The sequence below is a fragment of the Meriones unguiculatus genome, chromosome 19, assembly GCF_030254825.1.
Source record: "Meriones unguiculatus strain TT.TT164.6M chromosome 19, Bangor_MerUng_6.1, whole genome shotgun sequence".
Classification (NCBI taxonomy): Eukaryota; Metazoa; Chordata; class Mammalia; order Rodentia; family Muridae; genus Meriones; species Meriones unguiculatus.
In genome coordinates, this window is record NC_083366.1 from 36,177,689 (window position 1) to 36,193,308 (window position 15,620).

General features: G+C 39.2%; 1 protein-coding gene across 1 annotated transcript in view; it reads left to right on the forward strand.

The window, feature by feature from the left end:
• Positions 1-15,620, forward strand: part of Vps41 (VPS41 subunit of HOPS complex) — a 156,607-nt gene that overhangs the window by 58,753 nt on the left and 82,234 nt on the right. Inside the window, exons 5-6 of the mRNA XM_060372802.1 lie at positions 3,684-3,758; positions 13,857-13,919. Of these exons, the coding sequence (XP_060228785.1) occupies positions 3,684-3,758; positions 13,857-13,919 (138 nt within the window). The remainder of the gene's footprint in view (positions 1-3,683; positions 3,759-13,856; positions 13,920-15,620) is intronic.

Genomic DNA, 15,620 nt, shown 5'->3' on the forward strand with positions numbered 1-15,620 from the left:
TGGAGGCATGTGTCATGTAGAGGCACGCACTTCTCACGTAGAGATGACTTCTCATGTGGGCACATGCTTCATGTGGAGAGACACTTTATATGCAAAAATGCATTATGCTCCTGGCTTAGGAAAATCAGTATCATGAAGATAGCAGAAAGCCTGTGGTCATGGTAGGGTTATCCTGCTAGCCATATGCAGTGCTCTTAATGAGACTGAGCAGGTTTCCTCTAAGCTAAAGCTTTCTAAATCATGACTAGATGTTGACTTTTGATAGACAGTTTCTATATCTGTTAAGATGGTTCTGTAATTTTTCTCTTTTACTAATACATAAGCTAGTGTTGCATCATCTCTATGCTAAACCAGACTTGCACTTTTGAAATACACTTGGCTTTGATGTATATCCTGGCTTTGCTAATTGTTTCTTCAGGGTTGTCCATTTTGATCCTTGCTTGTCCTTTTTCCCAGGATGTTCTTACTGAAGTTTGTTATTATGGGCTATATAGGCCTAGTAAAGTAAGTTGAGAAGCATTTCCTTATTCTGTTCTTTGAAAGAATTTGTACAATTTTTATTCTTTGAAGAATCATAAAATTAATATTTGAGTTAGTGAGCTTGCAGCTAATGACTGAGTAAAGCAAGCAGTGTTCAGAAGAAAATCCAGAAGAAAACAGCAAGACAAGTGTTTGAGAAAAGCCAAGGACATATAAAAGTTCTGACTGGGATGAAAGCCAAGGACATATAAAAGTTCCGACTGGGATGCGTTACTAAGATGCCAGAACATGTTACATGTAGATTTTCTGACTAAATCAACGTGGAACCGATAGGAACATGGCTGAATCAGAAAGCCATCTCTCTATACAAATAGCTATTGTTGGTTAAACACATTTCTCTTTGGGAGTAGAGGACAAATTATTTCATAAATAAATGTGGCTAGCTCAACTGGAAATAAAATAATTTTTTAGGAAAATAAAATAATTCTTGGAGGGATATTAAGGTAACAATATAATGAATAAAGCGATAAGCATCTTTGAGAAAAACAGGTGGTGGTGGTGCATGTGTGTGTGTGTGTGTACATGCGTGTGTGTATGTGTATTGTGTGTATGATATCTGGATGAATATAAAATAAAGAAACATCTGTTTTTATAAAGAATTTTTTATTTTATGTATATGAGTGCTTTACCCTGCATGTAGGTATGTGTACGTGTACTTTGTATGTGCCAGGTGCTAGATCCACTGGAACTAGAGTTATAGACAGTTGTAAATATCTGTGTGAGTGCTGGGAACCAAACGTAAGTCCTCTTAACCTCTGAGCTATCACTCGATCTCCAAGAAATATCTTAATAGAGAAAAGTGTGAAAAAGATTTAAACAAGTACTGTATAGAGATCAAATTAATTGCGCAATAGGCTGAAGGAAAAGGCTTAAGTTTATTTGTAGTCAGGGAGAGGAATCAGTGAATCTTGGAAAGTTTTAAGATGTCTATTGCTAATAGATTTGAGAGGAAGCATTTTCATTTGTGTCCTCTGCCTTATTGTTAATAGAAGGGTGCAGTCTCTGCTAGGTATGTCACGGTAAAGTTGGTCCATCTGTCCTTGAGAGACCATCGGATGCCTTGGCTAGTTGGGAGGCCTTGGATCTCTTATACACGTGACATGGAAATACCTCTCTGTAGCTCACCACTTTCTTCAGTGTCTGTGTGTAGGAAAAGGCATATGCCCTATTTGGGGGATGGTATCTGTGATTCAAAGACTAATTGGACAGGACATGGACCTTTTGGTAGCAAGAATCCAGGGATAGACTACACAGAACTGGGATCCATGGCATGAAAACCTAGTTCTGATGTGTAACTTGCAGAAAAGGCCTCATAACAGAGTCTTGACACTCCTTGGCTACACGCAGCTCTTGGATTTAGCTTTGTAGGTGTAGAACATACTGTCCCCAGAAATTTCTGCAGTGGGAAGATTGTGTGATCTCTGTGCATTTCAGTACAGTCATGTGTACTTTTCAAACCTTTGATATGTGTTACAATGACTGAGGAATTCAATTTTTAATTTTATTTAATTTTCAGTGATATGATCTTGATTCTTTCATTGTAACCCTAGCTTTTAACTGACTTAGCCATTGCTGTGGCCCACTAATGGACAGTGCTCCATTTGTCAGAGGAAAAACAGCAGGTCACACTCACCCATGAAGATATATTTTAAGTCATACATAACAGGTGCTAGTTAAAATGCAGTGAGGTGTCTGTATAGCTCATACTTGACAAGAGTAAGGAGGTTATAAAATGTTGTTTGAAAGATTAGAATGGAAGATAACCATCTTGAGAAGTTGCTTGTTCCCAGAAGACTGTGTGGCTGATGTTCAGACTTTGGCTCAGCCATAGTCTGCTCAGGGCTTTCCCAGGCAACCTTACTTTGTCTTTGCATTTTCCTTGTATATTCTGCAGTTCTTATCATCTTCAGTCCTTCTTCACAGTTGTGTATACTGTACATCTGCTCTTAGTTCTGCTGTGATTCTGTACCATGGACTTCAGCTTACTCTCCTGTAAAGTGAATCACCTGTCTTCCTTGGTTAGCATGCCAAGAGCTTTGAGAACTAGCAGATTTTTCTTGGACTGCCTATCAGAATGTTGTGTGGTGGTTTAGGGATCCAGATGTGAAAGGTTTCTCTAGCCAGAATACCTGGGAACTTGTCTCAGAAATCAGTCAGTATGTGGCCTTTGTAAAGTGTGTGGATCTTGTTGTGCTCTGACCTTTCCATAATGACCATGAGATACTTTCCTGTTCAGATTCAGCAATTTGTTTTGTGTGTTTCCCTTTATCTCATCAAGAAGGCAAATGGGGTAATTTTGAAACTCTACATGTGTGCTTTTGTTATTAACGGCTATAGACTGGTGGTTTGCTTTTCCTTTCCATGGTTTGCTTCTATGGAGCTTTGTGTAGGTTCTTGGAATCTGTAATTACTTAGGATTCAAAGAAAAAGCTAGTGTGTGATGCTGACAAGTGGTCATTGAGTTTTGGCTTTATTTGGAAACCTCTGTATGAATATTTTATTAAGTAAATAATCAGCTACATAGAAATTTAAAATGTACTTGTTATACTTAATTTTTTGAAAATACCTCAAAAGTGAAATCTTAAATTTGAAATTATTCATAAGAGGAGAGGATACAAATTAATTAATGTGGTATAGGCTATGGCTTCCCTAAACAAAGTGCTAAGCATAAAGTATAAATGAAATGTTGATGTGGTTATTCATTAGGCAACAAACCAACTGGTGAAACAAAGTAAAACAAGCAAAAAATGAATTTACATGCTGACTTCCATTTTTCCTTTTTTATTTTTATTTTTGTTCTTTTAATAGATTTTGGTTGGGAAAGAAAATTTTAAGGGTGTAAAATAAATAAGCTAAGTGGAAAGAAATGTAAGATTCTGAGAAGTAACATTTTCACTATGCTGCAGACATACGAAAGAAAATTTGTGGCCATCGTGGGTTTCTAAGTTCATGCCGAATGTAGGAACAAAGCTCTGTTTGTTTTATGTATTTGAAATGCTAACATTTTCATCTCAGAACAAAGTTTACTTTAATTCATGAAGCTACTAATTCATGTCATGTCAGTTTTGCAAAGTTCAAAGACATCTGATTGTTGAAATGTTTTCCTAAAGTTTTACATGCCACTTGCTTTTTGTTTTTAATAGAGTCCTGTGAAGATAAACCAGATTAGTTTGGATGAAAGTGGAGAACACATGGGCGTGTGCTCAGAGGATGGCAAGGTATGTGAGAAGTGGGAAGTTGTTTGGACAAGGGGTGCTAGGTTTTATGCTCAAGTGATTGTATGCTGTATGCTTACTCTACACCTGTGCGCAGAGAGCCTTGGTTATCCTTTCTCAATATTGGACTTGCTTTTGATTGCTCATAATTAAAATAAAATATATTTTGCCCAAATGTGCCTTAGGAAAAGTAATTACAAGAATGTCAATAATCTAACTAGTATTAAGCTGATTAACAGCTGTGGCAGGGTGACGTGTCCCCTTAATCATTACTGCTGTGCCACTCTGACTTCAGTGACTAGTCTGCAGCTCCTGCAAGACAGTAGTTTAATGCTTTTCTGCCATAAATCCACGAAATTGGATTTTGTGGGCATGATTTCTGTGGGCTGGTGGTTTTCATTTTAACACACAAGTTATGAATGTTACTCTTGAATTATAGAATCTTTTGATAAGCAATCATAGTTTATCAGAAGAATAAAGTGTCTTACAATGGCCACATTAAATAAATGTAAAATCAATATATGTACAGTTTTCTAAAAACCTGGCACCTACTTCCTGGACCGAGGACATACATCATTTGTGCGGCATATAGCTAACAACTATCAGTGCTTCTTGCTGATGGTATGCTGTGACATTTAGTGGTTGTGATGATTGATTTTCCACTTGCAAGAATATCTTCTTTGTTTTTAAGTCGATGGAAGTCTTTCCTAATGTTGGCTTACAGTGATAAAATCCTAATGCAGAGTATTCAGGGCACTTCTCTAGAATAACAGTTAAAAAAAGAATGCATTAAAAATCATCATATAAGTTTATGCATTCCTTAGTGAATAGAAATTTCCTAATCTAATTTCATACATTTTAAGTGCTCTGAACTCAATGGGCCATTAAGCAGAGTAAATTAAAAACAATATACTCAGTGCAAAAGAGGTTATACCCATTTCTGTCTATCAACAGTGTTACACGCATTAATCTGTTAACAAGAACAACACAATTTTTTTTGATGTGCACAGATGCATGTTATTTTTCTCAGGTTCCAAAAAGTCTTTCGAAACACAGACTAATACTTTTCAAAGTACTACCAAAGTTCGTAGTACTGTGTGAAATTCTGAGATGAACCTAGTGTCAGAGAGAGAGAGAGAGAGAGAGAGAGAGAGAGAGAGAGAGAGATGAGGGAAGTATTGGTTTGTGTGGAACTTGAAAAGAATCATAGTGTTGTTGAGACATTTTGTACATATATTTGTAAAACAAACAACAACAACAGCAACAAAAAAAAACGTTAATCTTAAGTTTCTTTACTTAGAGGCCAGGAATTATTTCTGAAATTATAGCAAATAGAAGTTTCTTTGAACTAACTGGGCAAGTAAGAATATTCAGTTTTTTGAATGAAAAGGTTCATTAAGGATCCCGGCACTTTCACTGTTGAAGAATTATTAGTAATATCTTATAGTGGAGTCTTTCAGTTACTTCGTCTGCTATGCAATATGAGGATCTGGGAGTTCCCATTGCACCTTTTATTAATTACACTTTATTCACTTTGTATACCCCCATAAACCCCTCGCTCCTCCTCTCCCAATCTCACCCTCCCTCCCCCTTCTTCACGCATGCCCCTCCCCAAGACCACTGAGAGGGGAGGTCTGCCTCTCCTTCCTTCTGATCTTAGTCTATCAGTTCTCATCAGGAGTGGCTGCATTGTCATCTTCTGTGGCCTGGTAAGGCTGCTCCCCCCTCAGGGGGAGGTGATCAAAGAGCAGGCCAATCAGTTTATGTCAGAGGCAGTCCCTCTTCCCATTACTATGGAACCCAGTCGGACACTGAACTGCCAGGGGCTACATCTGTGCAGGGGTTCTAGGTTATCTCCATGTATGGTACTTGGTTGGAGTATGAGTCTCTGGGAAGACCCCTGTGTTCAAATTTTTAGGTTCTGTTGCTCTCCTTGTGGAGCTCCTGTCCTCTCCAGATCTTACTATTTCCCACTTCTTTCATAAGATGCCATGCACATTGCCCAACAGTTGGCCATAAGTCTCAGCATCTGCTTTGATAATCTGCAGGGCAGAGCCTCTCAGAGGCCCTCTGTGGCAGGTTCCTAACTTGTTTCCTGTTTTCTTCTTCTTCTGATGTCCATCCTCTTTGCCTTTTGGGATGGGGAGTGAGCATTTTAGTCAGGGTCCTCCCTCTTGATTAGTTTCTTTAGGTGTCCAGATTTTAGTAGGTTTATCCTATATTATATGTCTTTATGATGGAATATATACTGTGTCTTTCTTTCTGCTACTGGGACAGCTCACTCCAGTTCCCACCATTTACCTGCAAATTTCATGATTTCCTTATTTTTCATTGTTGAGTAATATTCCATTGTGTAAATGTACCACAATTTCTGTATCCATTCTTCAGTTGAGGGGCATCTGGGTTGTTTCCAGCTTCTGGCTATTGCACCTTTTAAGCAGACACTATGCTTTCCTGGTTTAGAAAAGTGTATATCTGTCTTGTTTTTGTGTGGTTCTATGATATACTTTAAAGTGTTTTTTTTTCATATCTTTTATTAGCATAAATACAATTCTAAAGAAATCTCACAGTGCATGTATTTATGTAAGTCAGCCCTGCCTAGCAGCCAGTGTTATGAAAATTGGGAGGCTGTGTAAGATAATGTATGAAGTGGTTAGTTACCATAAGAACAGAAGGGCCTGCATTGAGGTCACTTGTCTCTTTGAGTAGCTGTTAGTTTTTTTTTCTTTCGTTTGTTTAATCAGATCATTTCATTTCTTTCACTGCTGATTTTTGATATATGCATTGGTTTTAAAGTCAACATTCTGATAGTTGTTTGATGTTTACTCATGTATTAGGCTATGTCAGTTCTTTCTCAGGGCTTCCTTGTACTTAAGCTCTACATTTGAGTTACCAGGCATACAAAGTGTTTGTGTCTGTAGCTTCATTTCGGTAACATGGATTTATAGACAACTTTCAAGATAAGGTTTCAAAATAAGTTTTACTTTCTTATCTGTGAAGGATGCCTTCATATAGAGTGTATAAAACAATATCTGGCTTGATAAATTTTTTTTCTCAAATTTTAGGAATAATGCCCTCTTTGTTCTCAGAAAAGTGGAATGTCCCTGCCCACTCACTCCAGCTCATCAAGTCCCATGAGGACTGATGTCATCCTCTTCCCCTGTGGCCTGGTAAGGCAGTCCCATTAGGGGTAAGTGTTCAAAAAGCAAGGAACAGAGTCTGTGTCACAGACAGCCTCCACTACCTTTACTAGGGAACCTACATGAAACCTGAGCTGCCCCTCAGTGCCATATTGGTAGAGGACCTAGGTCCAGTCCATGCATGGTCCTTGGTTGGTACTTCAGTCTCCACAGGCCCCTCTGGGCCCTTGTTAGTTGGCTCTGTTAGTCTTCTTGTGGAACTTTTGTTACCTCTTGGTCCTTTTATCCTTCCCCCATTTTTCCACTAGACTTGTTATGCTTTGCCCAATGTTTGGCTGTGAGTCTCAGTATCTGTTTTGAACCCTTGCTGGTTAAAGCCTCTCAGAGGACAACTCTGATAGGCTCCTGTTTGCAAGTCCAGCAGAGTATCACTAATAGTATCAGGGCTTGGCCCTTTTCCATGGGGTAGGTCTTGGGTTGGGACAGGCATTGTTTGGACATTCCCTCAATCTCTGTTCTGTCTGTTTCATTTGTCCCTGCAAGTCTTGTAAGGCAGAATAAGTTTTGGATTTAAATTTTTGTGGGTGGGTTGGTGTTTTCCACCATCTACCAGGAGTCTTGTCTAGCTAAAGGGTGTCCTTTTCAGTCTTCATGCATGGCCCCTGCTACTAGGAGTCTCAGCTAGAGTACTCCTCATATCCACCCAAAGGCCGATTCTGACTTAGGTCTCCAGCTTGTCACAAAGATGCCCCTACCGATAGTTTCTCTTTTCTCTGGCCATCTCGCCTCCCACCCCCACTGTCCCTCGGTCTGATCTCCACCCTTATTTCTCTCTGTGTTCTCTCCTACCTTGTTCCCTCTTTTCAACCACTACCTCTGTCTAGTCTGTTTCCCTTTTCAGTGAGATTTAAGCATCCTCTCTGGGGTCCTCCTTATTACTTATCTTCTTGGGGTCTGTACGTTTTAGTAAGTTTATTCTGTACTATATGGCTAAAATCCAGTTATAAGTGAGTACATACCATGTGTGTCTTTCTGGGCCTGGGATACCTCATGATTCTCTTTTCTAGTTCCCATCATTTGCCTGCACATTTCATGATTTCCTTGTTTTTAATGGCTGAGTAGTATCCTATTGTATAAATTACCACAGTTTGTCTTTATGCATTCTTCTGTTGAGGGACAGTTTCCAGCTTCTGGGTATTACAGAAAAAGGTGTTATGAACATAGCTGAGCAAGTGTCCTTGTTTGATGGAGCATCTTTTGAGTATATGTCCCTGATGACTAAGGATGTTGAACATTTATGTAAGTGCTTCTCAGCCATTTGATATTCCTCTGTTGAGGAATTCTCTGTTTAGCTCTGTGACCCATAATTTAATTGGGTTATTTTGTTTGTTGCTGTTTTTTTTTTTTAGTTCTTTATATATTTTGGATATTAGCCCTCTATCAGATATAAAATTGGTGAAGATCTTTTTCCAAACTCTAGACTGCCTTTTTGTTTTATTGACAGTGTCCTTTGCCTTACAGAAGCTTTTCAGTTTCAAGAGGTTCCATTTATTAATTATTGATCTACTAGCCTGAGCTGTTGGAATTCTGTTCAGGAAGTTGTCTCCTATATGATTAAAGGCTGGATTTTTTTTTCACTTTTTTTCTTATTAATTATACTTTATTCACTTTGTATCCCCCCTGTGATTCCCTCACTCTTCCCTTCCAAATCCCTCCCTTCCCCCACTCTGCATGCATGCCCCTCCCCAAGTCCACTGATAGGGGAGGTCTTCTTTTCCTTCCTTCTGAGCCTAGCCAATTAAGTCTCATCAGGAGTAGCTGCATTGTCTTCTGTGGCCTGGTAAGGCTGCTTCCCCCTCGGGGGAGGTAATTAAAGATCAGGCCAATCAGTTCATGTCAGAGACAGTCCCTGTTCCTATTATAATGGAACCCACTTGGATACTGAACTGCCGTGGGCTACATCTGTGCAGGGGTCTTAGGTTATCTCCATGCATAGTCCTTGGTTGGAGTATCAGTCTCAGGAAAGACCCCTGTGTTCAGATTTTCTGGTTCTTTTGCTCTTCTTGTGGAGTTCCTGTCCTCTCCAGATCTTACTATTTCCCACTTCTTTCATAAGATTCCCTGCACTCTCCGCAAAGGTTGCCCATAAGTCTCAGCATCTGCATTGATAGTCTGCAGGACAGAGCCTTTCAGAGGTCCTTCAAGGCTGGTTCCTACTTTCCCTTCTAGTAGATTTAGTGTCTGGTTTTATATTGAGGTCTTTGAACTGCTTGGACTTGAGTTTTGGCAGGGAGATAAATATGGATCTATTTCTATTTTTCTATATGTAGACATCCAGTTAGATCAGCACCATTTGTTGAAGATGCTGTCTTCTTCTACTTTTTTTTTTTTTCCATTGTATGATTTTGGCTCCTTTGTAAAAAATCAGGTGACCATAGGTATTTGGTTTATTTCTGGGTCTTAGATCTGATTCCATTGATCGACCATTCTAGTTCTTTGCCAGTTTTTATTACTATTACTTTGTAGTATAGCTTGAAGTCAGGAATGAAGATACCTCCAGAAGTTTTTTTATTGTATGGGATTGTTTTAGCTAATCTTGGTTTTGTTTTGTTTTGTTTTCATATGAAGTTTAGAATTGTTCTTTTAAGGTGTGTAAAAAACTTTGTTGTTATTTTGATGGTGATTGCATTGAATCTGTATATTGCTTTTGGTAAGATGGCCATTTTTACTATGTTAATCATACCAGTTCGTGAGCATAGGATATCTTTCCAATTTCTTTCTTCAGAGACTTGAAGTTCTTGTCATACAGTTCTTTCAATTGTTTGGTTAGAGTTACACCAAGGTACTTTATATTATTTGTGGCTATTGTAAAGGGTATAATTTTCCTAACTTCTTTCTCAGCCCATTTATCATTTCTGTACATGAAGGATACTGATTTTTTTTTTTAAATTAATCTTGTATCTAGCCACTTTGCTAAAGCTGTTTATCAGCTGTAGGAGTTCTCTGGTGGAATTTTTGAGGTTACTTACATATACTATCATATCATCTGCAAATAGTGATACTTTGACTTTTTCCTTCCCAATTTGTATCTCCTCGATCTCCTTTAGTTGTCTTATCCCTCTAGCTAGAGCTTCAAGTACTATATTGAAGAGGTATAAAGAGAGTGGTCAGCCTTGTCTCTGGTTTTAGCAGAATTGTTTTGAGTTTCTTTCCATTTAATTTGATATTGGCAATTGGCTTGCTACACATAGCCTTTATAATGTTTAGATATGGGTCTTTTATCCCTGATCTCTCTAAGACTTTTATCATGAAGGTATGTTGGATGTTTTCAAAGGCTTTCTCTGCATCTAATGAGATAATCATGTAATTTTTGTCTTTGAGTTTGTATATATGATGGATTACATTGATGGATTTTCATGTCTTGTACCATCCCTGCATCTCTGGGATGAATCCTATTAGATCATGTTGGATGATGTATTTAATGTGTTCTTGAATTGTTTGTGAATATTTTATTGAGTATTTTTACATCAGTGTTCATGAATGAAATTGGCCTAAAATTCTCTTTCTTTGTTGAGTCTTTGTGTGGTTTAGGTATCAGGGTGACTGTATCCTCATAAAATGAGTTAGGCAGTGTTCCCTCAGTTTCTATTTTGTGGAATAGTTTGAGGAGTATTGGTGTTAGGTCATCTTTGAAAGTCTGGTAGAATTTTGTGCTAAAACCATCTGGCCCAGGGCTTTTATGGTTGGGAGACTTTTGATAACTGCTTCTATTTCCTTAGGCATTACAGGACTGTTTAAACTGTTTACCTGTTCTTGATTTAACTTTGGTAGGTAAAATCTATCAAGAAAAATTGCCTATTTTCTTTAGATTTTCCAATATTTTTAAATACAGGCTTTCGATGTAACACCTAATAATTCTTTGGATTTCCTCAGCGTCTGTTGTTATGGCCCCTTTTCATTTCTGACTTTGTTAATTTGGGTACCATCTCTCTGCCTTTTAGTTAGTTTGGTTAGGGGTTTATCCAAAGAACAAGTTCTTGGTTTTGTTGATTCTTTATATTGTTCTCTTCTAATTTGTTGATTGCACCCTGAGTTTTATCACTGCCTGCATTCTACTCCTCTTGAGTGTGTTTACAATATGGAAACTTGCTGGACTCTATCAAGCTTCCCGTAAAAGCCTGAGTGCAGCTCTTGCCTGTCGTGCTTCAGAAGCACCAATTTCATTTAGAAAAGCAGTGACTCTGTGCCCTCCCAACACTGAGAGCCAAGGTGCCAGTGGCTTGTTGTTGCCATGCCTGGAATCTATTTTGAGACTGTTCTGTGTGTCACATTACATCATGTTCATCTTGGGCTCTGACAATTCTCATTAGCAGAGGAATGGGAAAGGTTTGGCTAACTTCCTTCTTTTGGTCAAGATCTGCATATGTAGCCCCAGAGCTCGAATGAACAACTCTCCTTTTCCATCTTCCTGCTTGTTGGGTTACAGATATAGGCATGTCTACCACACCTGGCTCAAAGATTTGATTTTTGTGTTGTGTGAATTTGTCTCTTAAGAGAATTCTCTGCTTGAAGCTTGGGAGAATGAATCATTCACAACTTACCAACATTAATGCAAGAAAAACTTGAGTTTTTGTAGTTTTTGAAATTTGTAGTTTTTGATTTGTTATTTAAAACATCATAAAGAAGTGTCATTAGACTGTGTTGATTTAACAAAATACTTTTAGACTGGGAAGTCCTTAACAGCAAAACATTATTTCCCACAGCTCTGAGGTTATGAAGATCCCGGGATCAGCATCTGATGAGGAGGGATGTCTTCCCTGTTTCCAGAGTCCTCCCTGGTGTGAGGGTGCATTTGTCTCTTTAGTGTCAGAAAGCAGGCAGGTAAAAGTGCCTGTTTAGCTTCTTTTATTACTTTTAGAATGGCATTTATATTGTTCCTGAGGGAACATCCTATCAAAGGCCTTCCCTCCTAATACCATCACTTTGGGCATTGGATTAAACACAATAATTGGAGGGATACAAACGTTGAGACCAATATGTAAAAGGCTTCATGGTGAATTCCTTTAAAAGTAAAGAAATCCTATTAGAGACTAGAATAGAAGCAAAGTCACCACAAGTGCTAGGATTGTAAATAAGGGCTCCAACACTACCAGTTAGCTCCGTTTCTCTGATATTTCCTGTACTTCCCATGCTCTTCTGGTTAGACTGTAAATCAATTAGAGCTAGTGTGTTGAGGCTAGAGATATGGCTTAGTGGTTAAGAGTTGTTGCTCTTGCAGAGGACTGGCTTCAACTCCCAGCACCCATATTTTGCCTTCTTACTGTCTGTAACCCCAGTTCCAGCAGATGTGATGCCCTTTCTTCTGACTTCTTCAGGTATCAGGAATGTACGTGATATATATACATACATTTAGGCAAACACTCATACATATTTTTAAAAAACTTGAATAATTATAACAAGTCTATGAAATATGTTTGGCCATTAAATATGACCATAATTATTGCCTGTGCTTTAACATTCCCATCCCATGTTTCATGGGCCTCATACGCGTGTGAAAGGTAACCAGAAGATTTGGAAAGAATGTCTGCAGAAGCACTGCTGATAAAAGTCTTGGTCTGGCACCAAAGCAAGCGGTTGGCAGTGGGAGGAGAGTATGCACTGTGATGAAGTCGCACATTGCCAACTCCACCACAGTGACAGAGCCGACCACTGCAGCATACATAAAGCTCTCAAAAGCAGTGCTGAAAAGGGCCCCGGTGGAATGTCACATGATTTCATTTGTGTGAAACTTAAATGGCAGTGTGAATTGTGCACAGCAATAGGTCCCAGGGCAGTGGGGGGATTCAGGAATCAAATTGTTGACTGAGAAGTACAGTAGAGGAGCTCCTTGGATTCTGTTTGTTTGTTTGTTTGTTTGTTTTCTTTCTCTCCTTCCTTCTTTTCTCCCTCTTTCCCCTCCAACCTCCCTTTCCTTCTTTTTCTTTCTTGGCTTTTCCTAGGCTAGACTCAGACTCCTGGTCCTGCAGCCCCAACTTCTGAGTATCAGGAGTACACTGGCATCTGCTTAAATTCTCATTCTTGATCTGGCTGATGGTTGAAAAGTCAGGTTTATGTCACAACTTATGTCAAACTAAAAATCTGTGATTTGTATCCTTTTGTTATACACATTAGACCTAATTACATTTTTCTTGTGTTTCTGCTATGACTGATTGAGAAGCTGTGGGGAAATGTGACTGAATAAAAAGGCTCAGGATAGCATGAAAGTAAACACTGATGAGGAGCAACTTAAATCTCTCATTTACACTGAATAGATTCAACATGAGATTGTAATGATCTCATTTAGTTCATTATCTTGCTAGATCGATATATGCATATGTGTTTACATGCATGTATGTGTGAATGCATGTACATGTGTATATGTGTGTATGACTGTGTGCGCATGCTTGTGTGCACATATTTGTGCATCTGTTTGTCTGTGAACCATATTTGTGGGACTCAAGAAAGAATGTCCTTTCTCCTTATGGGAGAAAAACAGTTCCATTAGCCTGTAGGAAGTTCACAAAAGAACGTTAGTAACTTGCCTGTGTCTATTTCATTTCTGAAAGTTGGCATTTGTTTAATAAAGCTGTAGTGAGTAAAGGGAACTCTATCCATGTGATGCTTGTAAAAGCTGTTTTATTTTCATTTTAAGCATTAAAATATATTTGCACTGTTTTCCCCATTTCTCTCTCTATCTCCTCACCTATGTGCCAAATTCTTTAAGATGCTTGTAAGAGCTTCATTGTAACAGAGTGCTCTACACTGGTGGAATAGTTTGCACTGAGTGCTTCATAGGGGTCACAGGGACTTGGAATCGTTAGAATGTCTCACATTGCCTTTCCTGTATTTTTTTATTATCATTTTTCTCTGCTCACCCTCTGTTCCTGTCATGACACACTGACGTGCCCTTTTCATTTCTCAGCTGCAGGTATTTGGACTGTACTCTGGAGAAGAATTTCACGAGACTTTTGACTGTCCTATTAAAGTAAGTATTTAGCAAGTTTTTAAACTCATGAAGGTGTTTTCCCCTCTAGATGAGGGTGACTGTAGCAACACAGACACTGCTTGTCCTGGTACACAGGTGACTGTCCAGTCCATGGTATGCTGGTGCCACTTGAATGCTGCCACTGAGGCCAGACTGACTGTGGTTTCAGTCTGTGCTCTGGGAGCTTTGCTTTGAGCAGATTAAATCTCTTACTCTCTTTTACACACACACACACACACACACTCACACACACACATCATTCCAACTAAGATGACAGGGTCAAAACAATCATAATAATTACTGAGCTAAAAGAAGTCATATTAGCTGCTTGTGGTGATAGTGTGTTTTGTCTTTGAGTAATAGCTACATAGATAGAATGATGTCTGACTGAGCTTTGGGCAGGTACAGGCACCTGTGGCCTTCTGTGTGCAAGAGCACAGTAGAAATGGAGAGGCCAGAAAGTTCCCACTGTGTCCAGTAAGTGGCAAAAAGCCTTGCTTAGAGGTGCATGAAAGACTGACGGGGCGATAAAAGCCAGACTAGAGTAGGCAGACCCTTCAGACCAAGGAGTTTGGTTTTCATCTAATTGATCATTAAGAACAAGAGTGGCATAGAAGGAGGCTGGCTCTAGAAGGACTACAGAGACTTTATGCAGTAGAGATGGCAGGTCTGATGGATAAGACACCAGGAGATCAGCTGCAGACACCTATAATGGTAAAGTATCTGCTGTCCTCTTAAAAGGAGGTGATTTTCCTTCACGTGTTTATTCAAATATTGATTGGCCAGGAGTAAAGGATAGATAAAATCTGACATGTGTTTTAGAAGGCTGACTTTGCCAGAAAGGAAGGGGATTTAAACAGGGGAGTCGCTGAGAAAGACACAATTTAGAAGATGATGTAGTGCACTGAACAAAGCACTAAGGAGCTTAGTAAAGGGAGCAATCTTGAGTGTTCAAGATGGAGAAATGTATTGAGACAGTTTTCAAGAGGTAGACATTGCCTTAGTGACAGTGTGGCTGAGTGAAGTCAAAGATGGAGGCACAGAGGATAAATCCAGTATCTTGCTGTAGTAATGGCTTGAGGAAATAAATCTCCCCAGTAGTATTAGGTAATAATTTGAGGGAAAGGATTGGGAAGTTGGCCAGGAATTTAGAGAGCTGGGGTGCATCAGGTGGTTTTACAGAGGCTTTAGAAACATACATCGGCCTTCTCTGTGGGGATTGTCCCTTAAATACAGTTAGTAATTAGAGGTAAGTGAGAGGAAGCCATTTTTAAGGATAGTAGCCACTTCACAGCTACAGTGTGAAAAGAGAAGATTGATGTTGATATTTTGGAGTTCTCCAAAGACTGCAGTGGAAATAAAAATAGCCAGTAGCCTGGGAGGCAGTCCTTAGAAAGACTGGGAAGAAAATCCAGGGTGGTGACTAGAATGTCAAGAAGGGAGACGGCAGTGGGCTTAAAGGCAACCTGGAGATGAAACAGACTTCAGCCAGGGTTTCAAATGGCAACTGTAAGCTTACTGATGGGTGGCCTTAGTGAGGATGGCAGCCAGGGCGAGTCCCAGGAAAGGAGTCAGAAGCACCAGTACAGACTCTTCTTTCAAGACATTATTAGTCCATAAAAATGGTATCATCTGGCGATAGAAGGGGCAGTGTGCAGAGATAATATCTATAGACTTATGTTTTGGTTAATGGTGAGAGTG